The 20,042-nt window shown below is 38.9% G+C and overlaps 1 protein-coding gene across 1 annotated transcript in view; it reads left to right on the forward strand.

Annotated features, from left to right (window-relative positions):
- The window catches only part of Dhc93AB (Dynein heavy chain at 93AB), a 2,991,564-nt gene that overhangs the window by 1,024,656 nt on the left and 1,946,866 nt on the right, over positions 1 to 20,042 (forward strand). The window contains exon 10 of the mRNA XM_067759821.1: positions 12,932 to 13,204. Coding sequence (XP_067615922.1) covers positions 12,932 to 13,204 — 273 coding nt within the window. The remainder of the gene's footprint in view (positions 1 to 12,931; positions 13,205 to 20,042) is intronic.

Raw genomic sequence — 20,042 nt, forward strand, 5'->3', positions numbered from 1 at the left:
AGGCTGCACTGTATCCTGTGGACGCGGTCACACTGGTGTTGATGGCCAGCTCGATCTCTGGGAGAAGGTCGTCGCATCTGTTGTGCTGTGATCTGGTGAGTTGTGCTATGAATCTCTTAACTGTTCTGTTCGCCCGTTCCGCTGGGTTTTCTTGCGGGGTGTAGGTCGCCGTGATTTGTTGTCGTATCCCCATTTCCTTGAGGTAACGCTGCCACATTGTGCTGGTGAACTGGACGCCGTTGTCCAATATCGGTATCTAGGGAGCACCAAATTTTGCGAGGATGGGTACTCTGAACGCGCGACGAAGGCCCTCTGGGGGTCAATTCCTTAACTGTGGAAAACTGAAAAAATGTAGGTACACTTATTGAAAACTCGATTGCACACAAAATTTACACTTTAAATTTCATGCGATTCTCTAGAGTATTGTGCACATTGTTTTGCTGAATCAGCGCTGAATGTAAAAGTCATATGTCAGTGAGAAAATGTTTATCAAACGCCGAATTTACTCAAGTTATCGTGTTAACGGACAGACGGACGGACATGGCTCAACCAAATTTTTGTTCGATACTGATGATTTTGATATATGGAAGTCTATATATATCTCGATTCCTTTATACCTGTACAACCAACCGTTATCCAATCAAAGTTAATATACTCTGTGAGCTCTGCTCAACTGAGTATAATAAAAGAATGAATCTGATTCAAAAAAATTAAGAACAAGTAAGGAAGGCTAAGTTCGGGTGTAACCGAACATTACATACTCAGTTGAGAGCTGTGGAGACAAAGTAAGGGAAAATCACCATGTTGTAAAAAGAACCTAGGGTAACCCTGGAATGTGTTTGTTAATGATAATTTTAAAAGGGAGTGGGCCTAAGTTCTATAGGTGGACGCCTTTTCGAGATATCGCCATAAAGGTGGACCAGGGGTGACTCTAGAATTTATTTTGTACGATATGGGTATCAAATGAAAGGTGTTAATGAATTTTTTAAGAGGGCGTGGGCCTTAGTTCTATATGTGGACGCCTTTTCGAGATATCGCCATAAAGGTGGACCAGGGGTGACTCTAGAATTTGTTTGTACGATATGGGTATCAAATGAAAGGTGTCAATGAGTATTTTAAAAGGGCGTGGGCTTAGTTCTATAGGTGGACGCCTTTTCAAGATATCGCCATAAAGGTGGACCAGGGGTGACTCTAGAATTTGTTTGTACTATATGGGTATCAAATGAAAGGTGTTAATGAGTATTTTAAAACGGAGTGGGCCTTGGTTCTATAGGTGGACGCCTTTTCGGAATATCGTTATAAAAGTGGACCAGGGTTGACTCTAGAATGCGTTTGTACAATATGGGTATCAAACGAAAGGTGTTAATAAGTGTTTTAAAAAGGAGTGTGCCTTAGTTCTATGGGTGGACGCCTTTTCGGGATATCGCCATAAACGTGGACCAGGGGTGACTCTAGAATGCGTTTGTACAATATGGGTATCAAATGAAAGGTGTTAATGAGTATTTTAAAAGGGCGTGGACCTTAGTTCTATAGGTGGACGCCTTTTCTAGATATCGCTATAAAGGTGGACCAGGGGTGACTCTAGAATTTGTTTGTACGATATGGGTATCAAATGAAAGGTGTCAATGAGTATTTTAAAAGGGCGTGGGCTTAGTTCTATAGGTGGACGCCTTTTCAAGATATCGCCATAAAGGTGGACCAGGGGTGACTCTAGAATTTGTTTGTACGATATGGGTATCAAATGAAAAGTGTTAATGAGTATTTTAAAAGGGAGTGGGCCTTAGTTCTTTTTCGAGATATCGCCATAAAGGTGGGCCAGGGGTGACTCTAGAATTTTTTTGTACGATATGGGTATCAAATGAAAGGTGTTAATGAGTATTTTAAAAAGGAGTCGGCCTTAGTTCTATATGTGGACGCCTTTTCGAGATATCGCCATAAAAGTGGACCAGGGGTGACTTTAGAATGTGTTTGTACGATATGGGCATCAAATTAAAGGTATTAATGAGGGTTTTAAAAGGGAGTGGCCCTTAGTTGTATATGTGAAGGCGTTTTCGAGATATCGATCAAAATGTGAACCAGGGTGATCCAGAACATCATCTGTCGTGTACCGCTAATTTATTTATATATGTAATACCACGAAGAGTATTCCTTTCAAGATTCCAAGGGCTTTTGATTTCGCCCTGCAAAACTTTTTATTTTCTTCTACTTAATATGGTAGGTGTCACACCCATTTTACAAAGTTTTTTTCTAAAGTTATATTTTGCGTCAATAGACCAATACAATTACCATGTTTCATCCCTTTTTTCGTATTTGGTATATAATTAGGACAAGAAAAGGACAGACGGTCGATTGTGTATAAAAACTGCGCGTGGCTTCAACCGATTTCGCCCTTTTTCACAGAAAAGAGTTATCGTCCTAGAGTCTAAGCCTCTACCTAATTTCACAAGGATTGGTAAATTTTTGTTCGACTTATGGCATTAAAAGTATCCTAGACAAATTAAATGAAAAAGGGCGGAGCCACGCCCATTTTGAAATTTTCTCTTATTTTTGTATTTTGTTGCAGCATATCATTACTGGAGTTGAATGTTGACATAATTTACTTATATACTGTAAAGATATTAACTTTTCTTTTAAAATTTGAATTTAAAAAAAAATTTTTTTAAAAACGGGGCGTGGTCGTTCTCCGATTTTGCTAATTTTTATTAAGCAGACATATAGTAATAAGAGTAACGTTCCTGCCAAATTTCATCATGATATCTTCAACGACTGCCAAATTACAGCTTGCAAAACTTCTAAATTACCTTCTTTTAAAAGTGGGCCCATTTATCAAAATTTTACTTCTGTGGCCATTTTTAAATAGCGATCTGAGATGAGTGCCCAGGAACCTACATACCAAATTTCATCAAGATACCTCAAAATTTACTCAAGTTATCGTGCAACAGACAGATGGACGGACGGACGGACGGACGGACATGGCTCAATCGATTTTTTTTTGATACTGATGATTTTGATATATGGAAGTCTATATCTATCTCGATTCCTTTATACCTGTACAACCAACCGTTATCCAATCAAAGTTAATATACTCTATGAGCTCTGCTCAACTGAGTATAAAAAGTATTATGTATGTACATTTTACAGAAATTCAAATAAAGCCAGTTTAAAGCGCCTGGTATTGCGTTCATTTTTAATGTTATTTGGTAGTGAGTTCCATAATTTGATAGGACTGACAAAGAATGTTCTGGAAGTTGTAAGATATTTATAGCGTGGAACAATAAGATTGCCAGTTCTGTCTGATTTTGAAAAACATAAATTTCTATATAGGTATTCCGGTTGCTTTTTATGGATTAAATCGTGTAGAAACCCTAAATTGCGATAATTCAGAAAGCTAACTGAAGTTAAGATTTTGAAGGAAAACTCCGATATATGATCAAATTTATGCCTAGAAAACATATATCGAGCGCAGCTGTTTAAAGCCAGCTGCAACTTTTTCTGTTACTCACTCGATCCCCCCAAAGGATATCAGTGGAACTATAAGAGTTCTCACCAATTTCAGTTTCACGTTGATTGGAATTAAATCTGCTGTCTGCCACAACTTTCTTAGTACGAAGTATATTTTGCTTAAAATATAGTTTACATGGTCCTGGCATCCGAGGTATGAGTTCAACTTAAATCCAAGGCTAGTAACCACAGACTCATAACTGATAAAGTAGGCAATGTCGTAACTATCTGCTGGGAATACGCCAAATACATAGCCTTGGTCTTAGAAGCATTTAGATTTAATTTATTGTCATTTGCCCATGAAGATATACGCTGGAGGTCTTCATTCATTCTGCACACCAGATCCTCTGATAGGCCAATCGGGCGAGCCAGATACTACTTTCTACAAGCGACCTCTAAGATAACTTTCAAGCAACCTTACGGAACTATCAGAGAATTCGTAGTATTTACTTTATTTTAGTAAAAGAATAGAGTGATCTACTGTGTCGAAAGCTTTAAAAAAATCCAAAAGCGCCAGCACAGTTAATTCCCTCTGTCATAGGCTGGGCGGATATCTTCAATAATTTTGAGCATGGCAGTATTACAAATATGGAAGGCCCTGTAAACAGACTCAAATTCGCTCAAGAGCTTGTTTGTGTTAAGATATTCCGTAATTTGGGCAGCTGCTAATTTCTCCCAGACTTTTGACAAGACTGCCAATACACTTCTGAATTAATTTTTGCCCCATACCTAGAGATCTTAAATTTTGCCACAGATTTTAACCGGCAAATCAGTATCAAGCTTCGTTTTATAAAATTCTCTTTTAGAATTCTTAATTAGCAGTGGAGCATTATTTCTGGCTTGGCGATAAAACTCCCAGGCTCTTTCCGTAGGGTCTCGCTTCCAACGACTATATAACTTATTGCGTGCTCTAATAGCCGACAACATTTGATTCGTGAACCATGGCTGTTTTCTGCTTTCAGTTTTGATTTCCTTTATAAAAATTAAAAAAATAAAAATAAATGTAAGGCGCGATAACTTCCGAAGAGATCTAAGGCCGAGCTTCTCTTCCAATTTGCACCGTGCTCCTCTTGATTTTCCCTACAAATTGGCCGGACGGGACCTGCATGTTTTATGCCGATTCCGAACGGCATCTGCAAGGCAGATGAGTTTACACTCAGAGCTTTTTATGGCAGAAATACACTCGGAGCAGCTTGCCAAACACTGCCGAGGGGCGACCCCGCTTAGAAAAATTTTCTTCTAATTAAAAAACCTTATTTCTAAAATTTTGATGTTGTTTGCCCGGGGTGCGAACCCAGGGCATACGGTGTGGCAGGCTACCATCACACCACGGTGGCCGACTTCCTTTAGTGGAACATATTTATCAAACAAGTAAAGTACTTGCGATACAAAAAAATTTAGTTTTTATTAATATCAAGAAAGATCCAGACGCCGTTCCAATGCTAAACACTAGCCTCATATGCAAGCTCAGAAAGATTGACTGCTTTAAAATCCCTGTAGTAGAACTGTGTTCTATTTGTGCAACTTAGGGCTATGTTATATGAAATAAACAACATGTCGTGGTCAGATAATCCAGCAAGGGAGAATTGGTCATAATGGAGCACTTCGGAACTGTTGGATGTGCACATCAAATCTAGCAAACTAGGTTTACAATTGGGTGAAAATCGCGTAGGATATGGAGTTCAAATCATCCGTAAATTTTAGACATCGTCAGTCTTTATTTAGTATATCAGTGTTGAAATCACCACAAAGTAGTATATGCTCATACATGTGAGAAAATTGGGCCATAATAAATTATCTAGCTTAAATTTTTTATTACATTTTATACACATATAATTAAGCATTTATTAAACCTATTCCCAACTTCCATGAAAATATACTCAATAGGATCATCTACACTTGACTCAAAAATTATTTTGTGAGAAATATTTGCTTTGCACTATATGGCAACACCCCCGCCTCTGGCCCCACTGATTTAGATGGTTCAGCTTAACCGATGGCCTCCTCAACCTCTTTGGCGGTGATGGTAATTGGGGACACGCTGCGTGTTTGGTGGCCCTCCGTCTAACTTTGTCAACCGTAGAAGGCGTTATATATTGTCGGCAGGAAGCGCTCGCGAATTTTTTCACATCCGACAGCACTTTATCAACAAAGGCGATGGAAATTTTGTCATTGTGCTTGGACGGATTCGATAGGGACTTTACGGTGTACCAAAGCTTATCCACACCGGCAGAGAGGTTACAACGATTTAGAGGCTCCTCCCACTTCGCCCGCTTGTGTTCATCCACAAGCAATCTGATGCGTTGGTTTATATCCCTTATTTGGGGGTCGCCGGGATCGAGCTGTTTTATAACGTCACGTTCTCTCGCTATATTTGCGGCCTCCGCCGGAAAATGATGCCGAATTTCGGGAATTCTTCCGGCGGGAATAAAGCGAGCCAAGGCGGATTCAAAGACCATGTGGAAAGCACTCTCCCCTTGGCGCGCATCAGTCGGGATAGGGAGGGCAGCAAAGCGGCTGTCAGTAAAGGATTTATATTCATCCCACTTTCCTTTTTTTTTTGAAGTTTATGAAAGTGCGTTTTTCAGTGACGATGAAGTCGGCGAAATAAGTATATGCAGGTGGTCGGATACCAATGTTACCATCGTCTACCAGTTGACGCAGTTTACGAGTCCTGCGCTCACTTTTGATATTTCTGGCGAACTGTGACAGCTTCCTGCTATACGAGCGGGGTAGTCTCTGTTTATTGTGCAGAACGTCGTTTCTTCTATTTGATCCGCCAACATCTCACCCTTGCTGTCCGCCCGCAAGTTTGAATGCCATAGGTCATGATGGGCATTGAAATCGCCTAAGATAATGGGAATATTCCCAGTAAGTACGGCGCTAATATTAGGGTGGTATCCACTGGGGCAGCAGGTGGCAGGAGGGATGTAGATGTTGATATTTTCTAGGTTTACATCGCCTGACCGGACAGATAAGCCTTGAAGTTCTAGGACATTTTCCCTGCGGCCGATTTCGGGATCAAATATATGATATTACACTGAGTGGTGTATGATAAACGCGAGACCGCCTCCATTTCCGCTCTCTGAATCTCTTCTGTGGACATTATACCCAGAACAGATCTGCAGAGCAGATCTTGCTGTGGGTTTAGCCTCTTGAATCGCAGCAATGCGGACGTTATGCCGCTTCATGAAATCGACTATCTCCGTGATCATTACAGTTTTACTGCAGAATTCTGAAGTGCAGCGGGGGAGACGTCGTCACTCTAGTAGTAAGTGACGGGTGACTACGCCTGGGTAGTGAAATGCTAGGACGCAATTGCTGTTGTGGCCCTGGGACCGGTCGTCCCTGGGTAAGCATTAGGGTACCGGTGTATTTGGGTTTGCGGCCTGGCAACATGGCGCAAAGAAGCCCGTAGGGGGGATTCCGTCGCGAAGACCAAAACATCTGGGAAAGTGGCACCGCCCAAGTCAGGAACTGCATTGGGCATATGTCGCAAACATATATATTCTGTTCTGGCAAACGGTGCAAAAGGTGGTAGCGACTAAGAGTCTGTTTCCCTGACCGCCACGATTGCTGCCGAAAAAGAGGGGGAAGAAGACGGGGCGGGGACTGATGCTCGTCATTGCTGCCCACTCTACTACGGAGATTGTAGTTATGAGTGGGAGCGGCCGTATGAGATGTGGCTTGCTAAGCAGCAGAGCTACTGGAAGGTAGGGGGCGGGTAGGGGGGCGCTAAGGCGCAGACTACGGGATGCCCTTAGGCGTGAACAGCAAGGAGCCACAAAGGATTTGTAAAATTTACGAGGACATCTGATTTGGGGATCGTGGTGACGTTCGCATCCCCCACATGTCCCTTTTTTCTAAAGCTTGAGATTCAAGGGGTTGTGTAGAGCAATATATAGCTTCTCCAAACCAATTGTCAACCTTACCTTCGTTTCACTAACAGACGAGGCTCTGGCGACCCCAAACTCCTCATGGAACTTGTGGGTGGGGATGGAGGGATAGCCTGAAAATTTAATGTGGCCATATAAATCGTTCCCGAGAAGGTCGGGCTAGCACACTAATGGCGCTGTATTACCGGAGCGTACCGGACCTGAATCCGGCAAAGGACCATCACATCGATAACACTACCCAAAGCCTTCGGGGAGTAACCTTGTCGCTGCAACAACAACAACAACAGACTCCAAGATCTTCAACGCTGCAACAGACCTGTGTAATTTCAGTGCCGTAATGAAAAACTTTAAAGACCTGGGCCCACTTGCAGAACGGAAAGTTATCTTTTTAGCTCAGAGCTAACCTGGCATGAGGGATCAAACTCCTACATTTTTTACAACTCTTTTATACTCAGTTGAGTAGAGCTCACAGAGTATATTAACATTGATTGGATAACGGTTGATTTTACAGGTATAAAGTGTTACGGTTCCGCTTTTGTTCGTTTACCTACTATTGGTGTTACCTACCACCAGTAAGGTTACCTGGGTTGTGGCTAAGAGCGTCTCTAAAAAGCTGCCGATCCGCTGGGTACGCCTGCTTTATCGACTGAGCTCGCCGGATTGGGGTGGGTCTGTACAGATCGGCGCTGGTGACAACTAACCCACAGGTTGATAACAAAAAGAAAAATCTCGTACCCTTGCGCTATATCGATGGAAAATACCTACCCTTCAACGCGAGTGTCCACTCTCATGATGCGCCTTCATCGTCGATGCAGTTTACCTCCATAAAATCGAGATTGGCCCTTCTGCCTTCATTATCCCTCCCTACCATTGTCGACCGTGGCCAGGGTTGGTCGACCCTAGTATCAAACCTGTACCCTTATGTCCGTCTGTCTAGCCGAGGTGATCACCCACTGCACCCCCAATCATCACACACCACTTCGGTTTATGCTTAGCAATTCATTTCGTTTAATACCATATCGCTTAGTATTTAGTACACTGTTTTACTCCTCTCTCTTAACGACCTACTGCTGTTAGGAGCTATCCTTATTTTAGGTTGCCTTTCTTTAGGCTTATCATAAATTCCTTCAAAAAAAACCAAATTTCAATTCAAATCTCCTAGTCTACATTTGTACTGGTTTGCCGTAAATCAGGCTCATCACCAATTGTTGTATTCGGGTGTTATTAAATCCACCCCAAATAAACACGTTTGTATATACATATATATATATTTTTTTTTTATATACATATATATGTGAATGTGTGAGTATGCTTATCAATGTATGTATGCTAATTACCTATTGAACATAATCTTAAGTATATGCATAACCATAGATAAGTGTAGATAATATTAGTTAGTTGTATATTCAAAAGTAGTAATCTTAGAAAAAAAATTGGCGCTTGGGAGGTAATAAACCCGCTCTGATTATATCGATATGTTTATATGTACATTTATACAGATATGGGTATGCTTATTGACGCAAACTAGCTACCGCCTAAATATCGTATTTTGTATGATTGGTTGTAATGTCAATCGTGTGCATGCAGGCATGCCCATTACCAGTAAAAAAAAAACTAAAGAAACAAGATCGTCTTATCAATTCAGATGTGGATGGATATACACGCGCTTACTAACGCCTACTGACCACTATATGAGCATGGTAGCTTGTTACAGTGAACATATATCAATCGTGTGTATGAACATCCCCGTGTGAGTATGCTTATACATTATTAACGAATTATTCCAAAGAAGCAAACAAAAGAACAAGACCCTTCTGTTGACCCAAATGTACCTGACATTTCATGCATTATCGATACTGCACACAAATTGGCATTACAACAAGATATACCTGCTCGCGTTTGCATACATATCGACATAGAAATGCTTCATACCAGCATTATATTTGGTAGCCCACAACTCTCGAAATTCATCCTCAACTTATTTGCTTAGCTTATTTTAGGTAAGCACACTGCTACATGGATTCAGTTCTCAAATCTTCGTTTACATAATACTTTACTAAACCAACTCCCTCCTTAGACACTCAGGTGTACTTTGAGCTGTCTACTATTTCTAAATAGTTGTATTATTTTGCACTCAGTGTGTAAAAGAATGGCCACTCTATTCCCCTTCATCATAATGAAAACCAAGACAGTTTTGCCCTATCAGCTACTACACTAAGGCGCCTGGGTGATGAGCTAACGGGTTCTGCATTTCGATTGCTTATAGCAAATTTTCTTTCACCTAGGATACTTTTCGCTAAAGTACCATTCTTTTGCTACTGCGCGCTCACAGCTTTGACACCAGTTTCTACATTTCTTTAATGATAACTGCATCTAAATTAGTGATGCACAGAGAATTGCAGGAGCTATTTATATTATCATGCGACGCTTGTATGTAGGTATATGTACCGATACGGAGCAATAGTCATCCTACCTACGCATGACCATAGCCCATGCAGCTCGCTGTTTGAACGATATTTATTTTTATGCTTATCACTACTATTTCTATTTCGCTTGTGTTGTCGTGCCGTATGAAAGGTGGTGGAATAACCAGTTGAGTGTGTGGCCTTTACTTTCGCTGGCGCGCACTTGCACGTGCCCGTGACCGGTTTGCCGATGTGTATCTGGCGGTTAGAGCGCTACGCGCAACTGGACAACTAAGTAAGGGAGTAATTCTCGATGCTTTTCTACTGGTGCGTATCTGCAGCCTGGCTCTGTGTATCGTAAAGTGTCTAACTTACCCGCTTATAGGACCCTCTTACTGTGGTTTTAGAATTTTCGCGTGCCTGCTGTTTAGCATTGATGTGGCCGCTTCATAACATAGCTTTTGAAGTTGGACTAGTCAGAACCGCAGCAGTGCGGCTACCGCTGGCCTTAGCAACATGCTGTATTTTGTTGTTTTTGCCGGCCAAGAGTGATGAATCCGCTACTGCGCTGTGAGCGCCGCCTTATATTTTGGTAGTTTGGTGTGCGCTGTGTTCTTCGTTGTCACACTAATAACAGCCTGTTGCTGAACTGATGCTCTCCGTGTATTTGTTTATTGCAGTGTACTATGCCGCTAGACTTGCTGGGGTAATTGTTCGTCTTGCCCTTATGTGCGTACATGTGTCGCCACAATCTTGGTTAGGCTGCGCCATCGCCTTCTTTTTTCTCCTTCGCTGGTGAATCCTCGGTCTACCTTCGTTCTTTCGTCTGCTATAAAATAATTTATTATGCTTAAGTACATATTTTTTTCCTCTGGAATGAATTCACTCGTTTTAATTAAACATATTCTCATATGAAGCTTACCTATTTTTTCTTCTTCCTCTTATGTGTTGTTCGTTTGGCTGCCCGATTTGAAAAGGCCGGAAACCGCGTAATGCAAAGTTTGCTGCTATCGCTATTCGCAAGTATGGTGTGTTCGCAGATTTTTGTGAATTTATCTGTCACGCATGGATGTACCAGCTTTGAAACATTTGCCTTTCCGAATTACCTAAAGGCTGATGTACATCTCACGTAACAAAAGGAATCGAGATAGATATAGACTTCCATATATCAAAATCATTAGTATCGAAAAAAAATATGATTGAGCCATGTCCGTCCGTCCGTCCGTCCGTCTGTCCGTTAACACGATAACTTGAGTAAATTTTGAGGTATCTTGATGAAATTTGGTACATAGGTTCTTGGGCACTCATCTCAGATCGCTATTTAAAATGAACGATATCGGACTATAACCACGCCCACTTTTTCGATATCGAAAATTTCGAAAAACCGAAAAAGTGCAATAATTCATTACCAAAGATGGATAAAGCGATGAAACTTGGTAGGTGAGTTGAACTTATGACACAGAATAGAAAATTAGTAAAATTTTGGACAATGGGCCTGGCACCGCCCAATTTTAAAAGAAGGTAATTTAAAAGTTTTGGAAGCTGTAATTTGGCAGTCGTTGAAGATATCATGATGAAATTTGGCAGGAACGTTACTCCTAGTACTATATATATGCTTAATAAAAATTAGAAAAATCGGAGAACGACCGCTCCCACTTTTAAAAAAAAATTTTTTTTTAAGTCAAATTTAAACAAAAAATTTTATATCCTTACAGTATATAAGTAAATTATGTCAACATTCAACTCCAGTGATGATATGATGCAACAATATACAAAAATAAAAGAAAATTTCAAAATGGGCGTGGCTCCGCCCTTTTTCATTCTATTTGTCTAGAATACTTTTAATGCCATAAGTCGAACACAAATGTACCAATCCTTCTGAAATTTGGTAGGAGCTTAGATTCTAGGACCATAACTTTTTTCTGTGAAAAAAGGCGACGCCCAGGTTTTATACAGAGTTGATCGTCTGTCCTTCCGTTAACACGATAAATTGAGCAAAAATCGATATATCTTTACTGAACTCAGTTCACGTATTTATCTGAAATCACTTTGTATTGGTGTAAAAAATGGCCGAAATCCGACTATGACCACGGCCACTTTTTCGATATCGAAAGTTACGCAAAATGAAAAAATGCCATAATTCTATACCAAATACGAAAAAAGGGATGAAACATGGTAATTGGATTAGTTTATGAGGCAAAATATAACTCTAGAAAAAAATTTTGCAAAATGGGTGTGACACCTACCATATTAAGTAGAAGAAAATGAAAAAGTTCTGCAGGGCGTTATCAAAAGCCCTTGGAATCTTGGCAGGAATACTATTCGTGGTATTACATATGTAAATAAATTAGCGGTACCCGACAGATGATGTTCTGGGTCACCCTGGTCCACATCTTTGTCAATATCTCGAAAACGCCTTCACATATACAACTACCACCACCCCTTTTAAAATACTCATTAACACCTTTCATTTGATACCCATATCGTACAAACAAATTCTAGAGTCGCCTTGGTCCACTTTTACGGCGATATCTCGAAAAGGCGTCCACCTATAGAACTAAGGCCCAGTCCCTTTTAAAATACTCATTAACACATTTCGTTTGATACCCATATTGTACAAACGCATTCTAGAGTCACCCCTGGTCCACCTTTATTGGCGATATCCCTAAATGGCGTCCACAGATAGAACTATGGCCTACTCCCTCTTAAAACACTCTTTAATACCTTCCATTTGATACCCATGTCATACAAACACATCCCAGGGTTACCCTAGGTTCATTTTCCTACATGGCGATTTTCCCTTATTTTGTCTCCATAGCTCTCAGCTGAGTATGTAATGTTGAGTTACACCCGAACTTAACCTTCCTTACTTGTTTAAATTAACTCTGTGTTAAAAAGATAACTCTGACAAAGGTTGTTATTTGTGATTTATAAAATTTTGCGTCACTCGTAATTATTATAAACACTTTTTATTGTTCTTTTTATAAAGTAATAATTTCATTGACTCAAAAAACCCGATTAAAATGAAATTATTATTTTTGGACTTAAACAAATATTTATTATAATAGCTATGACCCTGATTAAACTTTCTTTTTGACCCACAATGAAATTTTTATATTCTTCATTCAGCAACTATGGGACTATGTGTACATCGTTCAAACCTGCATCGAAGATTGGAAAACCACTCCTTGGCGTAAGGTGGATGTTGAAAATATGGACATCGAATGCAAGAAGTTCGCAAAGGATATACGCTTGTTAGACAAGGAAATGCGAGCTTGGGACACATTTACCAATTTGGACTCCACTGTAAAGAATATGCTGACTTCTTTAAGAGCTGTCGGAGAATTGCAAAACCCAGCCATCCGCGAACGACATTGGAATCAGCTTATGAACTCCACTAAGGTTATTTTCCTCTACAAAACGGTTAACGGTTTAAATAATTATTTAAATTACACTTTGCAAAATGCTATGATCGAAATTAATCGTTATTTTCTGATTTCCTTATTTGAATTTCTGAAGCACGTTGGCCACTCTTGGTTGAGAGCTTATAAATACATATGCCCGTACCGGTGGACTGCATAACCTATAGTTTAGATAATTATATAATTTCAAATTATATTTTTATTTCAATTTCAACATAAAACTCTTTAATATATATTTATATCTGATATACTTTTGTTTATTTATTTGCTAACTCCCTGCCTTTGTTTTGTATTTGATTTCGTGCGAGTGCCACCCCCAAGTCTTGGAGCTTCTCCGCGCTAATCAGTCATATTTTTATAAAAGATGGTCAAATAACGACAAGTGAAAGTTTTCACAGAGCAAGTTGCGGAGAGACAACTGAGCGTCCGTTCACTTATTCCATTTACCTTTTTAGCAAAGTAACGAGTTCCCGCAACAAAACTTACTTTGTTTATACACAGTTTGTGTTTTTTGTGTATTTCGTATATAAACAAGTAAATTCTTTCTTGATTTAAGCCAAGCGAATATGAATAACTTGTATGTAGCTTGATGCATTTATCTGGTACGGTCATATATAATGTATTAAAAGCTTTTGAGTGGCTATCGTTTTGTACAGTCACCGTTTTTTTAAGTTTACTCTTAAATATTTTTCGGTGTGTATAATTAACTTGTAAATGTTAGCTATGTATGTAGTAAATAAACATGGGAGCCCTTTTAAGTTGGTGAGGTGAGAGATAACTTTGATCTTAAGTAAGTTTTTTTTTGTTTCAAGTTCAGCCTAAGATTTTCTTGGTAGTTTAAAAATTTGTGAACAAATTTAACAAATATTTCTTATCTGAAATTTCAAAACTTCAAAAGAGGTCAAACAATTGTTTTAATTTTTATTTTATCATGTACTCAGATACCAAAACTCAGTCCCCGAACCATTACACACAACCCTACGTATTCATCAGAAAACGTTAATTTTGTTTAGATTTCGGTTAAAGCGATGTACAAAAGCATATCTATCTCTTATCCCCTTTTGAATTTTGAGTAAGATGCATTGTTTTAGTCACGAAGAGTGCTCCTTTGTTTGAATTAGATACGTTCTGAACCTAAAATCGTCTTTACTAGTTAAATTTTTAAATTATTGTACTTTTTTGAAGTGGTACCGACATTTATATGCCTTTCATGAAAATGAAATGGTAAATTAAGCTTGTTGCGAAGCCCGAAATTGTAAGCCGAGACGAATACATTCGAAAGAAAGGACGGAAATTGTAAAAACCCTTTTCAAGGTATTGATCGTCCAATAGAAAATTAGAAAAACATTGTTTTAATAAAACTAATAGATGCTAATTGGCGGCCTCCGTGGTGTGATGGTAACGTGCTCCGCCTATCACACCGTATGCCCTGGGTTCAACTCCCGGGCAAAGCAACATCAAAATTTTATAAATCAGGTTTTTCAATTAGAAGAAAATTTTTCTAAGCGGGGTCGCCCCTCGGCAGTGTCTGGCAAGCGCTCCGATTGTATTTCTGCCATGAAAAGCTCTCAGTGAAAACTCATCTGCCTTGCAGATGCCGTTCGGAGTCGGCATAAAACATGTAGGTCCCGTCCGGCCAATTTGTAGGGAAAAATCAAGAGGAGCACGACGCAAATTGGAAGAGAAGCTCGGCCTTAGATCTCTTCGGAGGTTATCGCGCCTTACATTTATTTATTTTTTATAATAGATGCTAATAGATGAAAGGATTCCTACGAGTTCAGGGACGAACAGTTTTTCATAAGATAAAATCGTATAAGGAAAAGCGAGTTGATTTTGATTATATTGCAAATCCTCTTATTTGCAATCCTCTTGCTAGTTCGAATCACTAAACTGTTGAATAAATAACTCCAATTTGTAATAATGCAAATGGCCTTTATTAAAGTACTTCATAATAATACTTAAACTGTGCAACGAATAGCTTGCTTAATAACCAAACTGATAGATAAAATGAAACTCTACTATTCAAAATAATACTGCTATTGCTCGCTAGATATCGTCTTAATCGAAACTGCTTGACAACTCAAATCGAACTGAATTCCAGCGCCTCTACATCTGCGGCCTTTTATACTCTCTGGTTTCCTCGTTCGCATCTTCTAGAATCTACTAGCATTGTCCATGAGCTCTCAAACTTCTCAGCTATAACTAAAATTGCACGATTTTATACATCTTCTAGGCGCTTCCAGAATCTACTAGTCCAGTAGCTCTCAAACTTCTCAGCTGTAACTACAATTGCACAATTTTATAGTTTTTCTCAGTGCATACTTATAGGAGTATCTCAGATATATGCATGTGTTAGTGCATTGACTCTCCGCTGCTCGTATACGTACATGGTACATATATGTAGACGCAGTTATTGTTTCGTTTAAGCGCCAAATACACGGCACGAACATTTCCGCGAACATTTCACAGTCTTGTTCGCAGCTTTGGCCATACACCATACGAACTTTTGGCCGAACATTAGTTCTCTTTCAGACAGCGATGAATACGGACAACAATTGTGCTACAGCAATATTGTTCGCTGTGGCAATTAAGCGTAAAAAAAATTTATACATTTCAATAAATTCACTCAGAAATTGTTTAATGTCCATTTTACTTTTCCGCGCACGTCTGTTCCGTTCAGAAATTAATACGATTATGAGCTATTTCGCCATACACGCACGAACAGTTCGCGCAAATGTTCGCCAAAAATTAAAATATTTTGATTTTTGGCGAACATTTGCGCGAACTGGCAAACACCACCATACACGACAGGAAAGGTCGCAGAAACATGACATAACGGGAATGTTCGCGGAAATGTTCGTGTCGTGTATTTGGCGCTTTATGTAGATACATAATGATTGAATTATTGATGTGCATTCACGTCACTGCTTAGCATCGGCTTAGAGACGGTCCTTAGTTTTGCTAATATTCGTAACAATATTGTCACGGATATTAGCATCACTAAGCTATACCATCACTAAACTGATGCTAAGGCCATGCTAAGCAGTATTTACGTCAATAATGAAATCATGTATACACATATATAAGGCAGCCGAGAGATGTCACACACAGATGCATATGCCTATTTGTGCGCGAGAGACTGTAAACTACAAACATTCCCATCAATAATTCCATCATTATGTATCTACATAAACGAATCAATCATTATGTCTACACATATGTAGGTACACGCAGCTGAGAAGCAAGGCACAACCATATGCAGACATCTTATTTGAGATGCTCCTAAATGTAGGCAATTATAATTGTGGAAGTGTCGCTCACACATACAAGCATGGGGTATGAGAGAAGCTATAAAATCGTGCAATTTTAGTTATAGCTGAGAAGTTTGAGAGCACTTGGACAATGCTAATAGATTCTAGAAGATGCGAACGAGGAAACCAGAGAGTATAAAAGGCCGCAGATGTAGAGGCGCTGGAATTTAGTTTGATTTGAGTTGTCAAGCAGTTACGACTAAGACGATATCTAGCGAGCAATAGCAGTATTATTTTGAAAGTCAGTTTAATTTAAGCTATCAGTTTGGTTATTAAGCTATTCGTTGCACAGTTTGAGTGTTATTGTGAAGTATTTTAATAAAGGTCATTTTTCCATTCTTCAATATCGGAGTTATTTATTCAACAGTTTAGCGATACGAACCTAGCAAAAGGGCAAATAAGAAGATTTGAAGTAAATTCGTTACAATATTATTATACTCAGTTGAACAGAGCTCACAGAGTATATTAACTTTCTTTGGATAACGGTTGGTTGTACAGGTATAAAGGAATCGAGATAGATATAGACTTCCATATATCAAAATCATCAGTATCGAAAAAAAAATTAATTGAGCCATGTCCGCCCGTCCGTCCGTTAACACGATAACTTGAATAAATTTGGATTTATCTTGATGAAATTTGGTATGTATGTTCCTGGGTACTCATCTCAGATCGCTATTTAAAATGAACGATATCGGACTATAACCACGCCCACTTTTTCGATATTGAAAATTTCGAAAAACACAAAAAGGGGGATAATTCATTACCAAAGACGGATAAAGCGATGAAACTTGGTAAGGGAGTTGAACTTATGACACAGAATAGAAAATTATTAAAATTTTGGACAATGGACGTGTCACCGCGCGAATTTTAAAAGAAGGTAATTTAAAAGTTTTGCAAGCTGTAATTTTGCAGTCGTTGAAGATATCATGATGAAATGTGTCAGGAACGTTACTCCTTTTACTATATATATGCCCAATAAAAATTAGCAAAATCGGAGAACGACCACTTTAAAAAAAATTTTTTTTAAGTCAAATTTAAACAAAAAATTTAATATCTTTACAGTGTATAAGTAAATTATGTCAACATTCAACTCCAGTAATGATATGGTGCAACAAAATACAAAAATAAAAGAAAATTTCAAAATGGGCGTGGCTCGGCCCTTTTTCATTTAATTTGTCTAGGATACATTTAATGCCATAAGTCGAACAAAAATGTACCAATCCTTGTAAAATTTGGTAGGGGCTTAGATTCTAAGACGATAACTTTTTTCTGTGAAAAAAGGCGAAATCGGTTGAAGCCACGCCCAGTTTTTATGCAGTGTTTATCGTCTGTCTTTCCTCTCGGCCGTTAACACGATAAATTGAGCAAAAATCGATATATCTTTACTAAACTCAGTTCACGTACTTATCTGAACTCACTTTGTATTGGTATAAAAAATGGTCGAAATCCGACTATGACCACGCGCACTTTTTCGATATCGAAAATTACGAAAAATGAAAAAAATACCATAATTCTATACCAAATACGAAAAAAGGGATGAAACGTGGTAATTGGTAATTTTTAAAATGGGTGTGATACTTATCATATTAAGTAGAAGAAAATGGAAAAATTTTGCAGGGCGAAATCAAAAGCCCTTCGAATCTTGGCAGGAATACTGTCCGTGGTATTACATATATAAATAAATTAGCAGTATGCGACAGATGATGTTCTGGGTCACCCTGGTCCACATTTTGGTCGATATCTCGAAAACGACTTTATATATACAACTACCACCACTCCATTTTAAAATACTCATTAACACCATTCATTTCATACCCATATCGTACAAACACATTAAAGAGTCACCCTGGTCCACCTTTATAACGATATCTTGAAAAGGCGCCCACCCATATAACGAAGGCCCACTCCCTTTTAAAATACTCATTAACACCTTTCGTTTGATACCCATATTGTACGAACGCATTCTAGAGTCACCCCTGGTCCACCTTTATGGCGATATCTCGAAAAGGCGTCCACCCATATAACGAAGGCCCACTCCCTTTTAAAATACTCATTAACACCTTTCGTTTGATACCCATATTGTACGAACGCATTCTAGAGTCACCCCTGGTTCACCTTTATGGATATATATCGAAAAGGTGTCCACCTATAGAACTAATGCCCACTCCATTTTAAAATACTCATTAACACCTTTCATTTGATACCCATATCGTACAAACAAATTCTAGAGTCAGCCCTGGTCCACCTTTATGGCGATATCCTTAAATGGCGTCCACTTATGTGATACACGTGTTAGAGATATACGCCGCCGATAAACGCCGCTGCCGCCGACGACTTTGATCGTTTTTCACACGCCGCCGCCGAATGTCAAAACTATCGGCGCGGCGGCGGCGGCATCCGGCGCGTTACTATATTTTCTACTCGTTTAAGACTGTTTAGGCCATTTATTGCTCATGTCGAAAATTGGGCGGATATGGTCGAAAGGGGTATCAAGGAATGCGCATCGCTGCCAGTTATAAGAAACTAATTGCGAAATTTAACTCTTTCTAACTGTTCAAAAGTTATTTAAAAAAACAAGCCCTTATGTCACTTTAACACGGACTTCGCATCACCCAATTCACCAAATTATTAAAACAAAACACTAAAAGAAAAGTTATATAATAAATTTATATGCTCACTTTGCATATTTTTTTTTCAAAATATTCAAAAAATAATGAACAATGAATTCAAATAAAATGACCCAAGGTGAACATGTTTTCAAATTGTCCTTCAGTTGTTAAAAAAAAAGCAAATTACCCAAAACAGGTGCCGATTTTTTAAAAAATTTTATAATGCGATTGGCTGAAAGAATAAGCGAAATCAGTGATGCAAAATCCTTTAGTAGGATTCAGGGGTTTAATCACTCCTTTGAATAATTCCCACCTTATACTTACGTTGAAGGTTTATGTACGTATGAGAAGGGTTTGAAAAATCACTTAAGCTTACATTCAAAACTTTGTTCTTTATTTGCGAAACTATACAACAGCGTATGAAATGTTAATTTTGATTTTCACACTTCACCCTTCAACACCCAAGTCTCCCGTTTTGACATTTCCTAAAGTTAGCGGCCCTATCCAAAACCCCTTGGAGTGAATCACATTGGTTATAGCCTGTCAACCAAGTTTAAATATCACCTACCCGTTATGGCTCCTTTTACAAATGTGAATACGTAGGATCATATAGTTACCAGGTGAGGCTTTGTCCTTCGCGAGAACACTCAAAGTGGTGAAGCGAAAGCTTTCCCAAGACAGTCGAACTAATGACCTTAAAATCGGTCGAATTTCATTCTAAAATATCGTTTTAATTTAACGAAGACTATTGAAATCAATGTTGTGAACATAAACGTCTACAAACTTTAGTCTACATTTTAAAAAATTTATCCAGAGTCCTTGTAAAATTTTAATTATGTAGATGCGCCGCGAATTATACGATTTTCACCCATGAGTTACGCAATGACATCCACTTAGA

The sequence above is a fragment of the Eurosta solidaginis genome, chromosome 1, assembly GCF_040869045.1.
Source record: "Eurosta solidaginis isolate ZX-2024a chromosome 1, ASM4086904v1, whole genome shotgun sequence".
NCBI lineage: Eukaryota > Metazoa > Arthropoda > Insecta > Diptera > Tephritidae > Eurosta > Eurosta solidaginis.